This window comes from Ranitomeya imitator, chromosome 3 (assembly GCF_032444005.1).
Source record: "Ranitomeya imitator isolate aRanImi1 chromosome 3, aRanImi1.pri, whole genome shotgun sequence".
NCBI lineage: Eukaryota > Metazoa > Chordata > Amphibia > Anura > Dendrobatidae > Ranitomeya > Ranitomeya imitator.
This window is the reverse complement of record NC_091284.1, coordinates 415153145-415178763: the sequence shown is the minus strand read 5'-3', so window position 1 is coordinate 415178763 and position 25619 is coordinate 415153145. Positions and strand designations below refer to the sequence as shown.

Genomic DNA, 25619 nt, shown 5'->3' with positions numbered 1-25619 from the left:
CAGGCTACCGGGGGTCTTCCGCGAGCCCCACACCAGGCTACCGGGGGTCTTCCGCGAGCCCCACACCAGGCTACCGGGGGTCTTCCGCGAGCCCCCCACCAGGCATGTTTCCATGTGTCACACCTAGCTCCATGATACCTCCCAGCTCCACGCTCGTGCCTAGGTCCCACACAGACTCCCGGACACGGAGGGGTGTGGTGTGAGAGCTCTCGGGTGGGCGTGACTGCGGCTGCCGGCAGCGTTTCATTCATGTGCCAGAATCAGTGAGGCGAGGACAGCGGGCGGCGGCGGCGTGTACCGGAGGTGAGGAGCTGCCACATCCCCACACCGGACTAGTACACCGACTATTGCCATCCGCGGACACCGCCGGAGCGCGCCCGGTATGGAGAAGCAATCTGAAAGCACGTCCTGTGCCGGCTTATTGGGGCCGGAGCAGCCGAAATCCACGGAGAAGGTAAGTTCTGTGCTCCCCAATGTCTCTGCTCCCAGCACCGGGTGCAGTGATTCCGCCCGGTACACCGTGCAGCCTGCGCTACATGTGACTGCGCCCTGTCATTGAAGCAGGTCAAGTTCTTTCCTATGGCTGCCTGTGACGGACACGCCATACTTTCCAGGGATGCACTAGTTTCCTATGGCCGTTCTGTCAGGATGTGTCCTGTCGGTGGAGAGCTGTGGGCACATAAGGGCATTGTTACGGTGGGCATCAGTGAGGGCACGGCATTCCTCTACATCCCTCCCTATTGTGCATTATTCCAGCGTGGCAGAACAATGATGCTGTTTTATTCTAAAAGTGTCAAGTCTCTTCCTGGCGCAATTCCCGGACGGTCACCATAGCAACCGTAGCCAGGAATTGTCCTCAGTAACATATCTCGGCGGTGACCTTGCGGGGGAAAGGAGTTATAGGGAAGTGTATAGATGGGTGACAACTGGGACATTGACGCTAGCACCCAACTGGGGTTTCTGGTTGCTACTGGCAACCGCTACACTTCTCTCTGTGTATATACGTCCTGGAGTGGCAGGTGTGCCTGAGATCAGTAACGACACCTACTTGCTATACGGTGTAGATTGCGTCCTCTGTATATGATGTTCCTCCGGTCCAGACACAGAATAAAAGATCTGCCTATATTTGTCATCTCGTGTTTATGACAAATATAGATAAAATACAGAAATAAAATGTAGGGAAATATAATAACATTCCATTCAATTATACGAGCCAGGTAAAGAATAGTAAGACATTGCTGTAGCTCCAGAATGGTAAGATATGATCCCCCTCCCTCCAGCGGAGGTTATTAGAGGGCATACCATTCAGAGTGATATAAGGAGGACTCGTACCAGCCTGGCAGGGCTGCGCCCACAAATCTGCGGCTCCGTGGCAAGACCATAAAGGGATTTCACTGCGCCCACTACTGCTGGGATGTCCACATGTTGAGTCAAGTTTTAGTGTAATTGATTTGGAAAATGCCCACAATATCAATGCAGTGTGTGTCTGTCACATAATATCCACGTGACAAAAATTTGTCATTTTCAATATTTACATAAATTAAGATTCACGTTTTGTCATTTCAGCAAGCTTGACTATTGCACAAAAGTATATGATCCATACATATGTGAAGGGTATGTCCTGCTTGAAGAACTCCCTTTCTAGTTGCCGCTCACAGGACAGCTGATGATGGGGGTGGGGGGGTCTGTCAGCCAGAAACTGTCAACGTGATCACACTGACCTATAACAACACAAGGGAAGTCTATGGGCGACCATGTTAAAATATGGGAGCAGCTCTTTGTACTAGCACACCACTTTGCAAAATAATAAGTTTTCTATCACAAGTCCTTTTCAGCACAAATGCTGCCATCTTTCTTCTGATGCAACTCCACACCGCTGGCAGTTTCACAGCCGCCAACCTCTTAGAATCATAGAATGGTAGAGTTGGAACGGACCTCCTGAGTCATCGTGTCCAACCCTCTGCTCAAAGCAGGATTCACTAAATCATCCCAGACAGATGTCTGTCCAGCCTCTGTTTGAAGACTTCCATTGAAGGAGAACTCACCACCTCTCGTGGCAGCATGTTCCACTCATTGATCGCCCTACAATATCCTGTATCTTCTATAATAGAGAGAGGGCGCATTCATTTGGAATAACGAACAAGTTACTACTTTTAACCGATCCAGGGTTTTCGAAACCTGAAGCGGTTAATAGGAGCGACATAATAAGAGATGTGCACCGCGATGTTATTCTGACATTGCTGTGCATTATGTCCATGTTTTGCAGTGCATTTTTAGGTGTATTCCAGGTGGAAATGGCCTTAAAAAACATCCTGCACACATACCCTAAGAGGGATCCTAAGCAGACAAAGGGTTAATAATAATAATATTATTATTGCGCCATTTATTCCATGGCGCTTTACATGTGAGGAGGGGTATACATAATGAAAACAAGTACAATAATCTTAAACAATACAAGTCACAACTGGTACAGGAGGAGAGAGGACCCTGCCCGCAAGGGCTCACAATCTATGGCTCGAACACTTGGCTCCCTCTGTTCGTCCTACTGAAGAACCACGGGGTACTGGATGTTGTATCCAGAATTCAAAGCTAAAATGTGGCCAGTCCATGTGAGCTACTGGAAATATACCTATTATCTAAGGATGTATGCACAGGCGGCCCTTTATATGGGAAATATAGAAATAAATAACTTTCGGTTATACTTGTATTATTGTCTAGTATAAATCTACAGGTTCCCGTGTGTAGGGTAGTTCTGTGACATTTTCGTCGTGTGCTGCATATACCTCCTGCGGAAGTTTTCACCACAGTCTATGCAACAACTTCCTCTGGTATCTTCTGCAGAATATGGCATCGTGCTCCATTTCATTGCATGCGGTGGATCCCAAATGAATTAAACAGAGGCAGTCTCCCTTTATATGTCCCAGATATGTTACGTACAGTATATTTTATTCAATGCAGTCTGGTTATTTGTGACTTTTTATATTCTATCATTGGCATGTTCTGCGCCTGGCAGGAGAATAAGGCATTAACATACTTGTTAACCGAGAGCTTGTCGTCCCCTTTGATTTGTATGTTCTGATTCTACATTGTGATATGCGGGTAAAAAACGAACCTTTCACACATTTCTCTTTTATATACTACAGGGCCGACAAGGGAAGCACAAGCTGTCCATATGCAGTAAAATATGTTATGCCATTGGTGGTGCGCCATATCAAATTACCGGCTGTGCCCTGGGATTCTTCCTGCAAATCTACCTCTTGGAAGTGGTACAGGTAACGTGCTCAGTTATCATGTAATGCTACGTTCACATTTGCGTCTTTGGGCGCAGCGTCGTCGACGGATACTGACGCATGCGTCATGCGCCCCTATCTTTAACATGGGGGCGCATGGACATGCGCCGGTATGCGTTGTCAAGCGTTGTACGACGCATGCGTCATTTGGTCGCACCAGACAGGGCATGTAGAATTTTTCCTGCGCCAAATTTGCGGGTAAAAACGCATGCAACGCACTTGCGTCGTACATGCGCAAAAAAAACACATTGGTGTCTGTTAAACGCAAAGGGCGCAGGAGCCTGCGTTGTTCGACGCATGCGCCTTTTGAGTTAAAACCAATTGATGAAGTGTCTAGACATTAAAAGCATTTTAGGACAACGTATGCGTCAAAAAAACGCCGCGTTGTGTATATGCGCTTTTTGGGTTGCGTCGACAATGCTGCGCCCAAAGACGCAAATGTGAACGTAGCGTAATATAGACCTATCGCCTCTGCGGTCATTTATTTATGTATTTTACTCCCTCATATAGCACCATTAATTTCACTGCGCTTTACAGACTTTCACACCTTCTTCCTTTAACTCTAGATGACTCCTTTCCATGCCTCCATCATTCTTTTTACGGGACGGGTGTGGGATGCTATCACAGACCCATTGGTGGGATTCTTTGTCAGTAAAAGCAATTGGACAGGATTTGGACGATTGATGCCTTGGTAAGTAAAATTGTGAAAACTATATTTTATACTGATTTTTCCATTACATTCGCATCTAAATGAGCTTTCACAATTCTGTTGGTTCCCATTGGAGTTACACGGTCAGTATGTTTGCTGTGAAATAATGGGCAACCATCAAAATTCTGAATATATTATTGGATGTAAATGCAGAAGAAAGATTATGAAACGCGAAAGCAAATTATTTGTATCCTTGTGTAATATTGTATTTGGATTTCTTCCATGCAGTGGGGTGATTTTTCTTCAACTAGTGGAACACACAACTAAGGTCTTGTTCAGTTGTTAACGTTTTTTCATGTACGTTATTAAATTGACCTTTTTTGGGGGGAGGGGGGTTTAACAGTGTTATGAGTGTGATGTAATCGGCATTTGATCAGTGTTTGCTATCAGTGTTTCATCACGGATGCGGAAAAATAAAATTTGTAAAGGTTTCCTTCCCCATTACAAAACGGACAGTACACTGATTGCATCTCTGTCCTGCTGAGGGAGAGAAGGATCCTGTCGTTTCTATTATTTTCGTCAAGGATCTAGGCTGAGCTACTAGATGACTTTGGCAGTGACTCTCATAGACAATACTGGAATGTTAGACTTATCGTTCCTGTATATGGATAGTCGCGAGAGATGGCGGTAGGTTGAACGATGTTAGGCCGACAGCTGTCCAATGTCTGCTGTCGGCTTCAAATGGCCTGCAGGGCAGCGATCTGTAATCAATGACATTTACAGCAGCAGTGGTTTAAAGGGACGCGGTCAGCACAGAATGACTGTTCAAACCAAGTGCAGGGGCCAAACATATATATACACCTTCCCACCTGCTTGGTTTCCATCTATCTCCAACCTTCTCTGACTCTATGAAGCCAGAGCTGTCAATCAAGGAAGTGGGGGTAGTGGAGATGTATATAAATGATTGGCCCCACCTTGAAGCACCAAGCAGCGGGACTCAGATTGAACAGTCATTCTGTGCTGACAGTTTCCCAGGCACGTAGGCTGAGACATTTTTTCTGGCCCCCGGGCTGATTCCCGGGGTCTGCAATGCTTGGGCCGGCAGCTGTATTTTTATTGCAGCCAGCCTTGTAATTTCTTCTTGCTCTGAGCATGCACACGCAGTGTACACTACTAGCAGCCGAGGCGCGTCCAATGAAAGGTTGTCCTAACACCAGTGCCAGCGTCAGGATGTACTTTGTGGGTGGAGTTAGCGTGCGATTTGTGCAGCCCCCAAAGAATGGTATTAATATCAAAATGCCCCTTGGCAGAAATAAGGTTCCCCACTCCTGCTTTAAAGTTATACAGTGAAATCCAATAGATTTAGCAGCCTCTAGTCCAAAAATGCTAATACTTTGGCATGTTATGCCCCTTGTCATTTTTTTCTATTTGCACTGAGTATAAATGATAACCAACAGATCCCAGGAAGCAGTAGGAAACAAAATTTGGGGGTGACTGAGGGTCGGCCCTGGCATCAGTGTTTGGTGGCATAAGCATGACTTGTCTTTCTTTTTTCAAAAGTCAAGGATTATGGAGTAAAGCTCTACAGGATTTGAATTGGGGACATCAGATAATTATAAAAAGTAGGTCAAACTGTTGGTAGGACATTATCACTATTACTTAGTAGGATCTTGCAATAAATAAGCTTGGCATTCAGGAGTAATAGGTGGTGTAGTAGTAAAGTCACTGCTTGTTAGCAGGTAACTGTGTTTGCTTCTCTTATCTACAGAAGGAGATCATTTGAGGGCAGCGGTGTACCTTATATTTACATAACATTACACTGTACATTAACAGTTTGTTTAATTAGTAGCGCTGGAGGCAGCCCGTAGTGCAGGGGTTCTCTTGGTTTTTATCAGTATGACATATGTGACAGTCACAAAAGGGTCAAGTGCCCAAACCCCATGCGTATGTTTTATATGGTTCTGGAATCCTATGAAAGATTGAGTGTTCTATCTATCTATCTATCTATCTATCTATCTATCTATCTATCTATCTATCTATCTATCTATCTATCTATCTATCTATCTATCTATCTATCTATCTATCTATCATATACACATACAATATGGAATACTCTGTATGTGTGTGTATATACCCTATGGAAGGTTGTGAGCGTTCAGCGTATGTATATATAATATTTATAGAATATATACGCTATCTAACATTCCGAACCCTTTCCATATGGAATTGCATACACATCATGAAGGTGCACTTGTGCATTCGCCTTTTACCGGAATACTCCTAAGTAGGCCAGAGATTCTGATTTCCTTTATACAGGAACTAAATGTAAATTGTTTTAGGAGGACCGTATCTGGATTGGGATAATTCGCACAGTCCTGTCATTCCCATGTTATACTGTTGCAAATGATGCGATTACTGAGTATTCCCCCTTTGAGTGTAAGTGTTACTCTTATGGGAGACGTGGTGCTCTGTGACTCCAGAGAGCACGCGGGCGCTTTTTTCCCTGTGACGTGGCCCTCGCCTGATCAGATACAAAGGCATGGTTCAAGAGTGAGTGAACGTATAAAAATGGAAAAAGGCGGTAACTTCATTCTAAGCACAACACACCACCTGTTTTAGCCAATGAAAACATTGGGTGTGTACAGCCGGGGCTCAGCTCACCCAATCAGAGGGCAGGGAGTGTTTAGCCATTCACTGACAGCTGAGACTGAGGTTACTACAGGGCACCGGATAATAGTGGCTGTTACATACAGCAGATGTATGCTGATTATTTACTGCACTCACTGTACGTGTGCTGCACTCACTGTACGCTGTACTGCATGCTGCTGCTGCAATGAATAGCATGCAATAAATAGACAGGGGTTTGGGGGGAGGGGGGTCTTCAGATTTTTTTTTTTTTATTATTATTCTTTAGATTGCAATTCTGTTTGCACAGTTCTTCTGTAGAAGTCATTAGACTTACGGTAATTGCTGCTTTCTGACAGTACATTTCATTCTTGTTCAGACTTGGTGGATTTGTTGTACCTCCGTCATAGATTCCTACAACAAACCAGCCACAAATTAAAGTACAATGCATGCGGACGGGGTTTCAGAACCTTATACTTAAATTAAAAAAAAAAAAAAACTTTGAAAATCTGCAACTGTTCACATCTGCAGCATTCTGTTGCGCCATTGTCTTTTATTGTATTGCAAAATATGAAAACCACTGCAAATATCCTACTACATCTGCATTTGTTGCAAATATACAGAAAACATTTGTATGGTTAGCCTAAAGGTGCTCTGACATCTGATGACCAGCAGCCGCCAATCAGCTACTCGTTTGTGGCAGATTTAGACCACTAGATAATTGAGAAGTGCAGCTTCCTAGGACGTTTGTTCATGATAATCTTGCAGTGTAAATGGACCTTTATAGCTAATGTGAATTAATGCCCTCTATCTATGCTGTTTACTATTGAAATGTCTCTGTTCTATAAATGTGCTTAAACATTAAAGCAAGGCTGTGGGGTCGGTAAGCCAAACCTGACACCACAATTTCCCTGACTCCGACTCCACAGCCCTGCATTAAAGTGTAAAGCATTTTCTTCCACAGAATCTTGTATCTTGTATGAATGATTGTGTAGGCTGTTATACGGCTTTGTGCTGTAGAATATAGTCAGTCAGCTCTTCTTCTTGTGATTCATTCCAAGTTGAACTCTATGAAAGCAGTGTTTGTGTTATGTCAGGGATTGTCATTGACGGCCGCCTGTGATGGCTATCCTGCATGATTTCACTGTGTGACATAACAGGATTTCCTTTCTCTAACAGCACACAATGTCCACACTGAGGGCTGGGTAACGTGACTGTATGCCATGGGCCCAAATATCCTGTCGTATTAGGGAGAATTTCTCAGAAAAAGATGCAACAAATTTATTAAAGGTCGCACACCTCATAATAATTGTGGTGCACCTTGGGCTGTCTGTGGTAGAAATAGAAGTCTAAAGTCTGTAGATTAATGCACCTCCCACTCAACCATGCCCAAGTGTCTTACAGTATTTCCTTGGCAGTTTTGAAAAGTGATTTAAAAGAAATGTGAAATTTGACTTTCTCATAATTGTGACTAGTCAATATATTGCGTGCAACCGACTTGACATATACTGCAATATTACATGGAAATTATTCATTTTTTGGTAGTCCAATTCTAATGTCAAAGCAGTTTCTAAATTTGTGAGTTGCGGTCAGCCAGTGAGTGCCAATGTGACTACAACTCCTAATATTTGTTGACTTAACCCTGCTGTTCTGTTGGTCAAAAATGACCGACTTTGAACTTCAATATTCTTTAAAATATTCAAGATGCGGCTCTGAAACCCGTGGCCGACCGACCCATCCTCATTTAAGTCAATCAACCACAAGTTTCAGAACCGCATCTTGAACACCCCAAAAAATACCAAAGTTCAAAATAGGTCTCCCCAGACCGAACAGAACAGCAGGGTTAAAGGCGTTGTCCTCTACTCAACAACCCCTTCTGAATCCCTAGGTTTCTTCCCAGTAAAATATTAACGTATTCTCACCTCCGGTGCTGTAATGGCTATCATGCGATCCCTTCATCAAATTCGCATTTGCTTCACTCTACTTTCCTACGGACATAATTGACATCCAGGGGAAACATGTAGAGATTTGGAAGGGACAACCCCTTTTAAAGTTATTTTGAATTAGATGTCGATAGTGTTCACCAGCGCTATAACTGGTTGAGTGACTGGGTTAGGAAGGATTTAAATCTAAATAATGGGTGACTCCCAGTAAAACCGGATGAATTAATATTCTAGTACCTGGTCATTCTGGTCTTTTTTGTAACTCTGATTTTAAGCACTGCTGGCATTATTGGAATTAATGTGCATATATTGTGGGGTGTTAAAATGAGTGTTGTACTATACGCATCAGATTGGGGATGTCACATGTAAGCTTATATTATACATAGTCTTTGCAACATGCGCTTTCCTTCATGGGATACTGAGTTATAAACATGCAGATTGGTTCATTGGTGTCAGTCACTTGTGTACCTGTATTGGTGGCTTCAAGTTCCAGTGTTTTTGGGTTTAGTGATGCAGGGACCTCCTTAGATAAGGTCTTATCCGAGCACCCTCGGGTGCTAACCGAGTGTCTTTGGCGTGCTGGACAGCCGCAACACATGCAGAGATTGCCTAACAATCAGCCGCGAGACATGCAGCTTCGGGGTCTCGAACATGTTAGAGCGTTCCCGAAGTCACTCTGTTAGCACACGAGCATGCTGGGATAATGCCTTCAGTCATCACTGGTTGGGTTGACTGCTGGTTCAGTATTTTGTAAAATAATACTGTGGGAAGAGGAAGACATAATAAAAATATGAAAACCGGCTCCAGTCAGCATCATCTAGTTTGCACAGACACACTGGTTGTGTTAGTTTCCTATTCACAGATGAAAGGTAATCATGGCAATATTACAGTATGTCTTTCCTTACTCATGTTCTCCTTTCTTCTCCCTCAGGATTTTATTGTCTACTCCCTTTGCAGTGATCACTTATTTCCTCATCTGGTTTGTGCCTGGATTCACCAGTGGTCAGGTCTTGTGGTACCTTACCTTCTACTGCCTCTTCCAGACTCTTGTAACGGTAAGGATCATGACTTACTTATTTTCCCCACTGTTCTTAGAATTATTTGATACATTGACGATTTTGCAAGTTTTCCCACCTACAAAGAATGGAGAGGTCTGTAATTTTTATCATAGGCGCACTTCAACTGTGAGAGACAGAATCTAAAAATTAAAAATCCTGAAAATCACATTATATGATTTTTACATAAATAATTTGCATTTTGTTAAACCGAACTTAATATTTGGCACAAAACTATTGTTTGCAATTACAGAGGTCAGACTTTTCCTGTAGTTCTTGACCAAGTTTGCACACACTGCAGCAGGAATTTTGGCCCACTCCTCTATTCAGTTCTTCTCCAAATCTTTCAGGTTTCGGGGCCATCCCTGGGTAACATTGAGTTTCAGCTCCCTCCAAAGATTTTCTATTGTGTTCAGGTCTGGAGATTGGCTAGGCCACTCCAGCACCTTGAAATGCTTCTAACTGAGCCACTGCTCAGTTGCCCTGGCTGTGTGTTTTGGGTCATTGTCATGCTGGAAGACACAGCCACGACCCATCTTCAATGCTCTTACTGAGGAAAGGAGGTTGTTGGCCAAAATCTCACGATACGTGACCACATTCATCCTCCTTTCAATACGGTGCAGTTGTCCTGTCCCCTTTGCAGAAAAGCACCCCCAAAGTATGATGTTTTCCCCCACCATGCTTTACAGTTGGGACCGTGTTATTGGGCTTGTAACTCGTCATTCTTCTTCCTCAAAACACAGTGAGTGGAATAGACACCAAAAAGTTCTATTTTGGTCTCATCTGACCACATAACCTTCTCCCATTCTTTCTCTGGATCATCCAGATAGTCATTGGCGAACTCCAAATGGACTTGGACATATGCTGGCGTGTGCAGTGGGACCTTGTGTGCCCTGCAGGATTTTAATCCAAGACAGCGTAGTGTTTTACTAATGGTAATGTTTGAGACTGTGGTCCCAGCTCTCTTCAGGTCCTCCTGTGTAGTTCTGGGCTGATTCCTGTCCTTCCACTGAATCATCCTTCAGATACGAAGTAACAACTTGCATGGAGTCGCAGACTAATGAAGATTGATAGTCCTCGTGTGTTTCCTCCATTTTCTAATAATTGTGCCAACAGTTGTTACCTTCTCACCAAGCTGCTTGCCTATTGTCCTGTAGTCCATCCCAGCCTTGTGCATGTCCACAGTTTAGTCTGTGAGGTCCTTAGACAGCTCTTTGGTCTTGGCCATGGTGAAGAGGTTAAAGCATGATTGTGAGGACAGATGTCCTTTATGCAAGTAACGAGTTCAAGCAGGTGCAATTAATACAGGTAAGGGGTGCAGAGTATGAGGGCTTCTTAAAGGAAAACTAACAGGTCTGTGAGAGACAGAATTCTTGCTGGTTGGAAGGCGATTAAATCCTTATTTCATTCTATAAAATGCAATTTAATTATGTAAAAATCATACAATGTGATTTTCTGTTTTTTTGTTTTCAGATTCTGTCTCTCACACTTGAAGTGTACCTATGATAAAAAATACAGACCTCTCCATTCTTTGTAGGTGGGAAAACGTTCAAAATCGACAGTGTATCAAATAATTATTTTCCCCACTATTTTATGGCAGACTTGTTTTCCAGCTATAGAATAATGAAGTATCAATGGTGGCAGAATGATGTTCCTTGCCCCAATGTAATGGTGCATCTGCATGGTCATATAGTTGTATTTGCATTTCTATATTTCTTGACCTAAACAGGGCTGGACCCCCATCAGAGGACAGTAGGACAACTTTTTCAAAACTTCCCTCTGGTGGGAAGCACTGCCTTTATACATAGAATAAAAGTATAGCCATGTGGCATTTAGGGTTCATTCACATAACTGTAGTGCAGCTGGATTTTCTCATCCAAAATACAGCTGCTATTCACGAACACGTTCATATCGCAAGCGAACAATGTCATAGACATATTTGATGCTGTTAGTTCTGACAATGAGACCCATAGTCAGGCTGCGATTTATGACCCTATCACGGATGAGAAAATATGGCCATAGTGCGGTCTTTTTAATAAGCACTTTAGTATGATGAACTTCAGCTTACTACTGTATCATCATTGCAGGACATACATTTTGTATTCTCATACTGTTGTTTGCACTTTTCAGTGTTTCCATGTGCCTTATTCAGCTCTTACCATGTTTATCAGTAAGGAGCAAAGTGACCGGGACTCTGCTACAGGATACCGTACGTATCTTCTTTGTAGAGCCAGCTGGCAAGCCCTTGTGAATTTTCTGCTGGAAAGCTCTCTTTTTTTCATTGCTATCCTTTCTTTTAGGTATGACAGTGGAAGTATTGGGAACTGTCCTTGGCACAGCAATTCAAGGACAGATTGTGGGTAAAGTAGAAGACCCATGTGTGACCAACGCCTTCCAAAACCTGTCAGTGGCAAGTGTTACCGCTTCTCAAGAACCAGAGTCTCTTACCAACATGGTGAGTCTCATTGTCTTACATGGATTATGTCTCCAAACAATCATCGCTCCTCAAAATCATTTGTTTTAAAAAAAAAATCTTGGAGCATTCCTTCATTTGTCCAGTTTTTATAATCTGATTTCTTTTACTTGTAATACCTGTTATTTTAAATTAAGGGGGGAAAAACCTCTTTATCGTAAGTCTTTAGTTGTACAATTGATGCTGTCACTCCCATCAAGATGATGTACTGATACTGATCAGTGCAGATGTTTAAAAGATTCATACTGCCCAAACCCCAGGCAGCATGTATCAGGCACGGGCTGCATGACTGCACCCACGTATGTTCCTCTCGGAAATGCTGCGCTGTTTTAGAGAAAACATAGTTTGAACAACCAGACAGAATCCTTGGGGAGAGATCTGGCACATGTCATGCTGATAGGAGAGGCTTGGATTTGTCAACCAGCGTGATTCCTAAATACTAGGTTAATATATGTGGTAATGTATTTGTAAAGTTCTTCATTCTCTTCCTTTCAAAAATTCACGACGAATCATTTATGCCCACAGAGAAATGCCTACATGATTGCTGCAGGGGTCATCTGTGCCATTTATGTGCTATGTGCCATCGTTCTGTCATTGGGCGTGCAGGAGCGGCGAGGTACGTAAATATTAGTGCTAGATCTGATTTCCCATCTATTTGATTCCAGTCCTGCACGTATATTTGGGTTTACCATTGCTAGTATCACTTCGGCCTTTTGTTTCTTCTGCAGATTCGTGTGAGCTCTTGACCGACCAGCCCATATCCTTCTGGCAGGGCTTGAAGCTAGTAATGAGTCATGGGCCCTACATTAAACTGATCACCGGCTTTCTTTTCACTTCATTGGCTTTTATGGTAAGTCCATGCATTATATGGATATGTCATGTGTACATTCTCCTTTCATGCGTACATTTCATTTTCACAGCTTCTGCTGTCTCGGTGTCTGTCCTACATCCTCAGTTCCTTTTTCACCAACCTAACTTTGTTTAATAAAGAGAACTTTTATATTCGTTTCCTGCAGCCCAAGCCATGGCTGACATGAATCACTCCAGCTCTCTCATTACAAAGAATAACACTCTAGTCTTCAGCACTGCAGTGTTTCAGGTCAGATCCAGGCATGGGATGAAGTCTTCTGGGCAGCTCCCTTCAGTGACCCCCCCCCCCCCCACCCACCCCATCCCACTTGGCCTAATTGATGTCCTTGTATGCAAATCATGAAAACGGCTTGGCTTGTTGGTTTGTAGTATAGAAGATTCTGTTGAGTAAAACTCATAACATATATCTGTCTCCTAACACAATAGTTTTCAACAGTGAGTCAGTGCAGGTAAAATGTATCCCCCTGGAGACTCTTCTGTGATGCTTATAGATGGGCTGGACACCAGCATATAGTCACAAGCTGCAGTATTGGTGCAGAAATGTCTGCAACTTTATCATCCATCTGTATGAGGCATGCATACATCCAAGACAAGAAATAAGCCAGGAATGGAATTTATAGGATTATTCACAATTAAAAAAAAGTCGTGTGGGTGGGGGGCTAACTTGCTGATCACGAAGGGTACAAGCCCCAGCGATCCAGAGAGTGGGGCTTTAGAACCCCAAGATCAGGGATCTCAATCATTGTCCTGAATGGAGCGTAGTTGCGTCTGTGCAGCATATTTAGTTCATCGTTGCAGAAATTTTGAACTTTTCTCTTGGGTCTGTCAAGGTTTTCAACCTACTCATGAGAAGCAAAATGTTACCCGTAATTCACAGCAAATTGAGATGAGCCAGTGATGAAATTGACACATGCATAGCCCTTCATGAAACAATGATCAAAAGCATTGTCCAGGATTAGGGGAAAAAAGGTGTTTATTTACTGCATGTCCACGGGCTCTTTCCGGTTATGCAGCTCGGCCCCATTCCGTTGAATGCTCTGGTAATATGTTGTTTTCTTTAAGTTTTCCTGCAAACCCATAGAAACTCCTCATTATTCATAGATCACACCATATAGAATAAATCCTGACATTTATATTCTTTATTGAGTGGATCTTCGATTTTAAAAATATTATTTCCTGTTTTTACGTAATATCTGCATTCTGGCGACCTGTAGGTAGAATGTATTCAGTTCTGGACAATTATAAATCTGTGGATTTAATAGAGCGCTATTTAGGAACCTAAGGAAGTGACTGAGTTGCTGATGGTACATAATATAAACCATGTGCTGATCTAGACTGCAGTGTTAGTTTACATACCGCCTGTCATTGCTGATGACTGTATGGCCGCACATCATAGATCCAGACTATGCACATACCATCTCCTTCCAGCCTCCTGCACGGATGATCAGTTTATATTCTGGAATGCCTGTTATGGCAAAGCACCAGATACAGTGTGAATAGTGCCTAGGAATAGTGGGTGGCATCCCAGGTAACATGTTTCTGTTCTTTTCTGTATTGTAGCTTCTGGAAGGGAACTTTGCACTCTTTTTGAAATGTACGCTGCAACACCGCAAGCACTTCCAGAATATTCTGCTTGTCATAATGGTGAGTACATGGGACACATTATATAACTGTTGCAGAATCTCAACAGTCTCGCCATTTCTAACATTTTAGTGATGGTTGTTACTGCTGATGGCTGGTAGAACGGCCAAGCACACACTGCTTCTTTTGTCCTGGCAATGCCAAGATAGAAGGCTATTGTGAGCCGGAGAACATATTTATTCCTGTGTCTCTCCTCCATTCTTTTCCTGGATGATCTGTGGGTACACAGTAAACTGATAATACTTCCTAACACCTCTTTGGCTTTCTTGCCTCTCAAAAAAAAATAAAATAACTTTTTTATTGTATTTCATTCATTATTTCATTGATTTTTAGTTTTCCTTTGCGCCTAGATTTCTGCTACGCTGACAGTACCATTCTGGCAGTGGTTCCTGACTCGGTTTGGAAAGAAAACTGCTGTCTATTTTGGGATATCGGTGAGTAAAAGTAGCGTAATGTAATCTAACCAGCAGAAGTATGGAAGAAGTGAGACTATACTTGGCAGAGACTTGATGGAAAGTCATGACTGAGCGTTTGTCGCCACCTACTGGTGGAAAGTTAGAAAGCAAGGCAAACCTGCATTCAACATTATCATATGCAGAATATACATTGCTGAAATAATCAGGGGTCTTCCACTTCTTCCGCAAATACTTTTTGAAATGTGGGTGGGCTGTGTGGTGTGCAGGCACTCTTTCATAATCCCTCTACTTTTCAGCAAATCTATTTGTTTTTTTATACATAGCAATTTATTTTCTTATTCAATTCTAGTCTGTTGTCCCGTTCCTTATTGTTGCTGGTGTGGTGAAGATCAATCTCATAGTAACCTACATTGTTGCCGTAGCTGCTGGACTCAGCGTAGCTGCTGCGTTTCTCCTGCCATGGTGAGAATTGGTTGTTTTACCTTGTTTTTACCCCATATTCTGCATATATTGTAGCACTAAATTCACATGCTTGCACTGATACAGGAAAAGTATATCTTTGTACCATGTTAGTTATTATTTTATCTACTGGCTATTACAATGTGAGATTCCTAAGTGGTTGATACCTTTTTAATGGCTAAGAGAAAAGATGGTGATAATTAGCTCGACAGCTGCTATTTGTTACCATGTTTTCAGTTAGCCATTATAAGGTATCCACCATTGAGGACTCCTATGCTTCCACAGAAATGTAGCATTTTCACATCATTTCCTTACTTATCATATGCTTTTAGAGAGTTGGATATGCAAAGACAAACCTCCCGAGTCTTAAATGCCAATATTGCAAATATATAGCTGATTTTCTGAATGTAAAGGGAGTATCCGCATGTAAGTGAACCATAAGGGTATGTTCATATGTAGCAGATCTGTTGAAAATTTTCCGCAGCAAAATCCACACTTTGGCATTTTTTTTTTCCTGTGTTGCTGCCTACTCCCACTTTGCTATGCATGAATTTCCCACGAAAAATTGACATGCTGCAGACTCTAAAGTAAGCAACGTATAACAAGTTCCATCCTGAAATTTTCTGCAGAGACTTGAAACATAAACTACGGTAGTTGCTGGTAGTACTGTGGATTTTACATACGAACGTTCACAAGAAACTTCTACAGCAACTGCGAAACTTGTGAACATTCCCTTTATGGTAAAGGAAAGATAAACCCAGCACTTGTATAAAACTTCTGCAATGTGTTTGTGACAGCTTATGTTTGCTGTGTATTTCATGCAATGAAGGTATTCTATTGGCAGGATGCATAACATTCAACTGAAGGAAGTCCTTTACCTGTTCATGTCAACTATTTGCTACTTTTTATTCTAATTTATGACATAATTAGATTTTTTTACCCTGTCTTGTCAGGTCCATGCTTCCAGATGTAATAGATGACTTTGTCTTGAAGAACCCGGAGTCACCTGGACATGAAGCCATTTTCTTCTCGTTTTACGTTTTCTTCACCAAATTTGCCTCTGGGGTATCATTGGGGATTTCCACGCTAAGCTTGGAGTAAGTATGTGCAGTTTTTGGTCTCACAATGAAGGGTTATTGGAATAGGTACACGGTAAACTGGGGTGGTGGTGTAAAGCCACCCAAAAAATGTTTGTCATTGTATAAGTACAAACGATCGCAGCTTTAAGTCCCCTAATTGGACTATAAAATGCAGTACACAAATGTAAAAAGTTCTAAAAAATATGAAAAAATATTCAAATCACTCCTCCAAAAATTAAACAATTAACAAAAAATAAAAAATTACATATGGCGTCGCTGCGTTCATATAAGTCCAATCTATTAAAATATAAAATAAGTGAATCCGATCGGAAAACAGCATAACAAGAAAAAGTCGAGACGTCAGAATTACGTCTCTCTGTCCTCCAGCGCTGTGCTCTGCTCTCCTCCTGCTCTGGCTGTGAGCGTCGGTCAGCCGGAAAGCAGAGCGGTGACGTCACCGCTCTGCTTTCTGGCTGCCCGGCGCTCACAGCCAGACCAGAGAAGCAGAGCGCCGACAGCGGAAGGTAAGTATGTAGCGTTTGTTTTTTTACTTTTTAGGATGGTAACCAGGGTAAACATCGGGTTACTAAGCGCGGCCCTGCGCTTAGTTACCCGATGTTTACCCTGGTTACCGGGGACCTCGGGATCGTTGGTCGCTGGAGAGCGGTCTGTGTGACAGCTCTCCAGCGACCAAACAGCGACGCTGCAGCGATCCGGATCGTTGTCGGTATCGCTGCAGCGTCGCTATGTGTGACGGTACCTTAAGGGATTTTCATCCATTCTTCCTTGGAAAATTCTTCCAGTTCTGTGAGACTCCTGTGAGTCATCTTGCATGCACTGCTATTTTGATGTCTAGCCACAGATTTTAAATGATGTTCAGATCAGGGAACTGTGAGGATCATTGCAGAATCTTCAGTTTGCGCCTTTTGAGGTAGTCCATTGTGGATTTTGATGTGTGTTTAGGATCATTGTCCATTTGTAGAAGCCTTCCTCTTTTCAACTTCAGCTTTTTTTTTTTTTTTTTTTTTTTTTACAGATGGTGATATGTTGCATCAATAATTTGTTGAAATTTCATTGAATCCATTCTTCCCTCTACCCATGAAATATCCCCTGTGTCATTGGCTGCAATACAACCCCAAAGCATGATTGATCCACCCCCATGCTTAATGATTGGCGAGATATTCTTTTCCTGAAATTGTGTCCGTATTTCTCTACACATACTTTTTGATCATTGTGGCAAAAGAGTTCTGTTTTAACCTCATTTGTTCACAGGACTTGTTTCCAAAATGCATCAGGCTTGATTAGATGTTCTTTTACATATTTCTGATGCTGAATTTTATGGTGAGGACACAGGAGAGGCTTTCTTCTGATGACTCTTCATGAAGGCCATATTTGTGCAAGTGTCTCTGAACAGTAGAACAATTTACCACAACTCCAGAGTCTGCTAAATCTTTCTGAAGGTCTTTTGCAGTCAAGCGGGGGTTCTGATTTGCCTCCCTAGCAATCCTATGAGCAGCTCTCTGAAATTTTGCTTGGTCTTCCAGAAATTATCTTGACCGCTACTTTTCCTGTTAACTGCCATTTCTTAATTGCATTTCTAACTGCAGAAAGGGCAACTCGAAATTGCTTTGCTATCTTCTTATACCCTTCTCCTGCTTTGTGTGCCTTTTTTTGGCACAAGGTTAGAGGAGGCTGGCTTTTATAAAGTAGGGAAATTTGCATCACCTGGCCTTTCCTAACGATGATAGTGAACAAGCCATAACCCTAACAGGCTAATTAAAAACCTTGGTCAAAGTTACATGAGCACACACATGTCCAAGGGTGCCATATAAAATATATTAAGAAAAAGACAAAAGCAGCAGCAGCAACATTGGATGCAAAGCCTCCCAGGTACATACCAGTCCGTTTAAATATAGTGAAAAAATTGGAAACAGCACACCATCTCAAGTAGAAAAAATGCTATTTAATAGCCAACTGGGACGTTTCGACTCCACGTGACTGGGCACATTTCATTGTTTTGGTTGGGTCATGTTCATCAGTGCCTTTATAAAAATGGAATGGACCAAGACTTGTAAAGAATTTTGTCATGGCTTCATTGCCTTTCCATTGTAATAGAACCACAAAATGATTATAAAGTTGGTTTTGTCTTTTTTACGTGACTACTGTAAGAGCTGTGAATTTATTAACTAAAGAGGCATTTTTGTTTTTAAATTCCAGCTTTTTTGTTCTGGAGTTAAAGTTCAGTATCCAGTTTTGTGAGCAGTTTAGCATTTCCCAGTTAGTTTCTTAACTTTTCTTATGTTGAATAGATTTTTTTTTAACCATGTCCATTCTTCACTCTAGTTTTGCAGGCTATAAGACTGCTAGCTGTGATCAACCAGGCTCAGTGGATGTGACTCTGAAACTGCTCGTGTGTGCTGCCCCCATATTAATGATACTTATTGGGCTTTTACTCTTTAAACTATACCCCATTGATGAAGAGAAGAGGAAAGAAAACAAGAAAGCTCTGCAGCTCATGAGGTGAGGTCTTTTTATATGGATACCCAGGATTTTACATATTTATGTAAGGCATGGCTAGTTATCATATTGAGGATTTGGTTTTGTTCTGTGACTTATGCTTCTAATGTGTATGGATCTGTCTGTCTTTTGTATAGAGACAAGTGACAATTCTTTCTTTTTGGTCTACAGAGATTCTGACCGGGACTCTGATTCTGACTCCATAGAGATTGCTAGCCACGTATGACCCAGGCAGTGCCTTGCCAACGATTACACACAGGAGCTCTAGAGACGTTCAGTTTACCCCTATGGGGGTAGGTATTAGCCCGTGAATGACATTTCTGCACTGTGGAGTTAAGAACTGTCATCTTTTGGGGGCATGACCCTGCTCCCTGGTGCTATCTGTGCTTGGCACACACTGAATGCTGCAGTCCTGCTGAAAATTGCACTAACATAGGGTAAATGTATTAACTGTAAATTTGCAAAATGGTTTTGTATATATGGACTTCACAGACATGTGGGGAATAGATAAAGTAATTATTTCTGTTATATTATATTGACCCCTAAATTATATTATCTTAGCAGGTAGTGGATGCCTGCTAAAAGCCAATTCCTGAGATTCAGTAATGTATGTACATAAATATTGGCGTTTGTGCTCCTAATAAATGTATATAATGCTGTATATGTTTTATGTTTCTGTTGCCATGTACAAAGATGTGAGTAATGTATATCCAACCAAATCGTATTGTCCTGTAGACCTAATATGGCTTATTTATGAGGAGACATGATTCAAAGTTATCCTATGAAGAGGTCAGCATCATGCACAGGGACTTTTATACATTCTTACATTTATTTAAATGTGGGGACAAAAATATTGCCAAAATTGTCATTTGGCCACAAAACTCAATGATTATTTCTACCAGAGCTGGACCATGAATGGCCAAATTGTGGCAGGTTTTAAAGCATGCATATGTGTGTTGCACAAGATTTAATTAACTTTGGTACTTGGGGAGCACAATGGCCTTGGAGGAAAATATAATCCCGGCTACAGCTTTGATTGTGCATATCTGAGCTCCTTCTGCTCGTCTGCCTTAATGGGGGGTGCTGCCAAGAGCATGTGTACCAGAGCACACCCGATGGGACCTCCATGTAGAAACAGGGAACTTTTATATCTAGAAGCCTTTAACAGTATTCAAGGAAGTAAAATGGTGAGCTTATTTTGGAGACGCGAACCTAGGAGCATGACCATCAGTCTCCCCGTCATCCCTATTGTAGTACATTTTATAGAGCTGAAAACAGAGAGTAATTCACTTTGCTGATTCTACTTGAAGTCCGTATTTAGTAGTCCATGGAGCTGTGTATTTATATTCCAGGTTACAGAATAAACTGGGTTTGTCTTTTGTACAATTGTTAACCCTCTCAAGTACAAAAAGCAATGGCACAAGAAGGAAGCGCTCATTTCCTACTTCAGAATGATGGACTTTTGTAAAGCTATAGAAACATTTCTAGTGACTGTTACTACAGATGTGCATTGTTTTTTGTATTCCCGTTTGGCGATTTTTATACAACAGTATTTTAGAAGACACAGGGATGTGTGTTGTATTGAAAAGCTGCTTACCGATTGTGATCATGCCATTCATTTCACCTGTTAAATGTGCAATTTGTGCAGGGGGAGCGTTAAAGAGTGCAAATCGGCGTATTCAGTCAATGATTTGCAGTACGATAGATTAGTCCTGCTTAATAAAGGGGCTTAACAGTGCTTGGAAACTCAAAAAATTAAGGGTTACTTAAAATGATACTGAAGAACAGCTAAAGGCATTTGTATGGCGGATGACTGGTGCAGATTTCATAATGAGAGCAGCAGCTCTATAGCTAGATGCTATATGGAAGAACCACGCAATGCTTTGTCACTGCTGATGTTTTTACTCGTTGACTTTGGTAGGAAAAAACATAGACCTTAAGTGTGTGCTGTACAGTGCATGTAGAGCTGATTGCGTTTCTTCTTGTGAAACTGTTTCTCAAAATGTCTAACTGTCTCCTGAGTGTGCCTCCCCATTATAAACACCCTCGAAGTTCTCTAAATGCCACGCAGCTCCTGTTAACCGCCCATCTGTGGATACCATGTTACAATTGTATTACATTTATACTGCATTGTTTGAGATTGCGTAAAACATTAGCTCATTGTCCTTGTCCATTTTTCATAAGCAACTGAAAATTTTCATCTAGTGGATTATATCTACCGTAATGCTCCCATTATAATATTCCTGACACTATGCTACAAAAGTACTTTGTGCTTGCTAAATTAAAGGAGTTGTCGGGGGGATTACAAAATTAGGGCCTCGTTCTTTTTACCCCATAACTGCACTAGTGTTTGCCCTTGGGCTGTGGCTGCTCTTGCAGGTCTGCCATATCCATAAATGCAGTGCCAGACACAACTCATAGACAACTCTGGCACTACTGTGAGGGAACATTTTTTTTCATTTGGGGGTATAAAGGATAATTGCAATGGAATATTTTCAGAAAAAATTCTGCTCCTCAATACTATAAACAAAAAATAATCCTCCTGTTCCTTGGTAATAGAAAACAGGTTATAGATGTTTTGTTTTCTGTAATTTCCAATCATGTCCAGGGATCTCTCACGGAACAGGATCATTACCATAAGGCTACACAGATACTTTGGCTGCAACACAGGTCACGTGGCCAAAAATGTGTGCCACTGCTACATTGCAAGCAAGTGGGTCTGCATTGTGACCCTTAGGGTTCCGAGACAAGAGTCCCAATAAACCTGGCTGGGTCCTGCTTTTTACAACATGCTTGTCACTCATGATATGCTAGGAGTTGCAGGTGAATGGGTCCATATTGCATTATGCGGTGTTGTAGCTGCGGCACATACCGATCTTTGGCCACTCGAATTGTGCTGTGGCCAAAGTCACTCTATATAGCCTCAGCCTCATAGACAAGTTACTGTCTCTATACATACAATCTTAAGTACCTGTCCAGTGGTCTTTTGCACTTCTGTACTCTGGAGGACCATTACTGTGACACTGTATAAAATACTAGAGAACCAATAACTACTAGAGCATGCAGTTGTCTTGTGTGCATAGTACAGCTGTAATATTTAGTCTTCAGGTATGGAAGAAACGTTTTAATAATCTTATAAGGGCTATTGACAACTTTTATATGACCATTACGGGAAATGTGTCCCTTTTTATAGGATGTGTATCCCTCAAATTGTTTTTTTTCTATTATCCCTTTATACTGCAATTGTATAACTGTGCCCATCCTACATATTGTTAATGTATTTTTTAATGTGGTAACTTATGGTTGATGTCTCAAAGTGAATGCATTAAGTGAATGAATATATTCTGTATTGTACATATGTACCAGCTCGATGGAATGGATTTTAAACCATGTGTGAATTTGCCTCTCACAGACCATGAAAATGTTAAACTGCGATTGTTCTGTAATTTTGAAATAAATCTAAACTATATTTGAAAATGTTTCTGACTGGTATATACCAATCTATGCCAGATAAACCCATTTATGAGGTTATTACTAATAAAATGGCTTGGAATGTGTCAGCATATACCCTAATGGGGTGTTCTGAGAGGTGGGCCTCTGTTCAGGATTTTCTTCTAATAGTCAGTGTGTAGAGCAAAAAAGTATCACTCTGAAAACCTTCCATGATCCTCACAGATTGCACTGTTCTATGTGTTTTCAAAAGTTGTCAGGTTCAGCTATGAAGTTAGTCATTTCTTAAAGTTTTTGACCTCCTGAAGTAAAATCTGACAATGAAAATTTTAACTTTTTGGCTTTTGTTTCTATATCAGAGTTTTTTCCTTTTAGTGCTACATATAACTAATGCATACAAGTTTCAGTACTTTGAAATCTTTATTTTTTCAAATGTAAAAAAAGCACAATATTTTGTAACGCCAGTTTTCTGATATTTATTTAGAAGAGACAACAAATCAAATAACAAGTAAACATCTAAAGAGTTTCAGAAATTTCACTACAAGATATGGTCCTCATTTAGTGACAATTCTTTTTTGCTTGTCTCTTGTACTCCTGCATCCGAACATCTCTAACAATTGTCCAACAGTATTCTGCAAGCATAGATGGATTCCATTTTCCTTTATCCGTTCTCCATCACTGCAATATCTTGGTGAAATCTCTTAGGCTGTGTGCACACGATGCAGATTTGGTGCAGAATTTTCTGCATAAAATCTGCACTAAATCTGCATCACCTGGCAGAATCCGCAGGTGTTTTTTATGCGTTTTTTTATGCGTTTTTTATGCGTTTTTTTTTATGCGTTTTTTAACAATGGATTTCTATAATGGAGGGGTGCAGAAACGTTGCAGAACTGCACACAAGAAGTGACATGCACTTCTTTGAAATCTGCAGCGTTTCTGCGCAGATTTTTCTGCACCATGTGCACAGCTTTTTTTTTTTCACATTGATTTACATTGTACTGTAAATCACAGTGCAGTTCTGCAGCATTTCTGCTGCAGAAAAATCTGCTGCAGTTCTGCACTAAATCTGCATCGTGTGCACATACCCTTAGGGTATGTGTCCACGTTCAGGCTTGCTTCAGGCTTTGGTCAGGATTTTATGCAGGTAAAATCCTGACCAAAACTGCACGTGAGGTCACTGGCAGGTCACCTGCGGTGTTCTGGCGTTTTTTGCTCATTGTAGCAACATGCTGCATTCTGAAAAAACGCGACGCATGTGCGTTTTCGCGGCAAAAACGCATGCGTTTTTTCCTGCATAGTGAAGACAGGATTTCATTAAATCCCCTCCACTATGCTGTAACATCTAGACGCTGCGTTTTTGACACTGCGGAAAAACGCAGCGTCAAAAACGCAGCGTTTCCTGAACGTGGAAACATACCCTAACAGTGCTCGTCCCTCACTGCTCTGCTGTTTGGTAGAAAAAAAGTCTAGATTCAAATGTAGGAAATGAATCTTTAAGAACATGTTAGTCAAGATCCTTAAATGTTTTGAGGAAACTTTCCACCAAATATTCATAGTTATCTGCCTTTGAGTTTCCCAAAAAATTAGTTACCACTTATGGGAATGCTACCCATGTAGCCTTTCCCTTGCCCTGCCGAAAACAAGAAATTCCTCATCTTGAAGAAGCTTACAAATCTGAGGTCCAATGAAGACTCCATTTATCTACGCTTCACTCAACCTAGGAAATATATCAATGAGATACTCGAATGCTTTTGCATGTTTATCCATTGCCTTTACAAAGTTCTTAGTTAGGCATTTTGGTAACAAAATCTTATGTGGGTCAATAAGTGCTGTGGATGCAGGACATTTTTACTTTACTCCCTGGCTGAATTGAATGTCAGAGAGGCCAGTTTTTTTTTGTTTGTGTTTTGAAGTGATATTCTCTTGCACAAATTTCCCACTCACACAGAAAGCGGCGGTTGTGTATCCACCCTGGAGACCGAGTAAGAAGGTCACAAATGCTGGCCATAGTTCACTACATGGCATCCTCCATGCTGATATGTTCAACGCTGCAGAGACCAGAGCAGCGGGAATGAGGAAGAGAGGTGAGTATTTTTTTTTTTTTAAGAACATTGTGGTGGCCATAAAACCGTATTGAGGACCATGGGGGGATGCATTATAATGTATAGGCTACATTGTACTGTATGGGCTATGGGATGCATTATGCTGTATGGAGGACTATGTGGGGGCTATTATAATATTTGGAGGCTTTTATATGGGAGCCTTTAAACTATATGCAAGCAATTATTCAGTGTAAAGGTTTGTGTGGGGGCCATTATATTGTATGTAGGCCCATTATACTTCATAGAGAGGTGTGCATGTGAGCTTCACAGTTGGGGATCATACTGTTGGGGTCACCATAGTTTTCCGGGGCAGTTGACCGGTGTGGTACAGTAGGGTCATCATACTGTGCACGTGGAGGAATTCGTTGTAGGGGTATCTTTAGTCTTTGTGGGGAACTTTTGTTGACATCATACTTTAGAGTGCAATGAAAGGGGAATCTAGGGCTCCAGTAGGAGGAAAATTACAGGGCACACAGTACCACACAGCAGGTGCTATAATAGGGACACATACTGCGGCAGCAGCGGCTCAGCATTGAGGAATCAGTAGGTTAAGAATAGATTGAGATGGCCTGAAATGAGAGGTAATATGTGTCTTTGTTTTAATCTCTGCAGCCGAGTTGTGGCTGGAAGAAGTTGCCATGTTGGTCTTGGCCAGAGAGAAAAGGGAACGATTTTACCAGAAAGAAAGTCATTTGTAAGTCACAATCAATAACTGTAATCTTAAATATTCTGCAACATTGGTATCTGCCACCATATGGTCACCATGTGGCAGTAATATCAGTGTTGGTCTTTGTATAGAAATTTTTAGTTTTTTTTCTATGAACAGCTCAGTTATCTGCTGAGGTTCTCCTACGTCCACTATTGGGGTGTGCCACCATAGTTGTAATCAGAGTTACATGGTTAGGGGCCCACTCAGAAGACATCCCCACCCCCATCCCCTGAACCAAACCCCTAGCTACGCCTCTGATTCACACACCTCAACAGCCATTTCATGTTCTCATAGATTTTTCATGTGGACTGCATAACCAATTGAGGGTGCTCATTACCATT

General features: G+C 41.7%; 1 protein-coding gene across 1 annotated transcript; it reads left to right on the top strand.

The window, feature by feature from the left end:
* Positions 1 to 245: 245 nt before the first annotated feature.
* MFSD2A (MFSD2 lysolipid transporter A, lysophospholipid) lies at positions 246 to 22494 on the top strand. Its single transcript, XM_069757157.1, has 14 exons — positions 246 to 454; positions 3144 to 3272; positions 3857 to 3981; positions 9439 to 9562; positions 11693 to 11771; positions 11863 to 12017; positions 12561 to 12651; positions 12764 to 12885; positions 14466 to 14549; positions 14897 to 14980; positions 15312 to 15424; positions 16375 to 16518; positions 18844 to 19020; positions 19189 to 22494. Exons 1-14 carry the CDS (start codon positions 383 to 385, stop codon positions 19241 to 19243), a joined length of 1554 nt encoding a protein of 517 aa, XP_069613258.1. The 5' UTR covers positions 246 to 382; the 3' UTR covers positions 19244 to 22494.
* The last annotated feature ends 3125 nt before the right edge of the window (positions 22495 to 25619 follow it).

Excerpts from the sequence above, each read along its gene's own strand:
- MFSD2A (XM_069757157.1), top strand. The coding sequence starts at position 383 with ATGGAGAAGCAATCTGAAAGCACGTCCTGTGCCGGCTTATTGGGGCCG. Across the intron at positions 11,772-11,862 it reads GGACTCTGCTACAGGATACC|GTATGACAGTGGAAGTATTG; the intron begins GTACGTATCTTC and ends CCTTTCTTTTAG. Across the intron at positions 19,021-19,188 it reads AAAGCTCTGCAGCTCATGAG|AGATTCTGACCGGGACTCTG; the intron begins GTGAGGTCTTTT and ends TTTGGTCTACAG.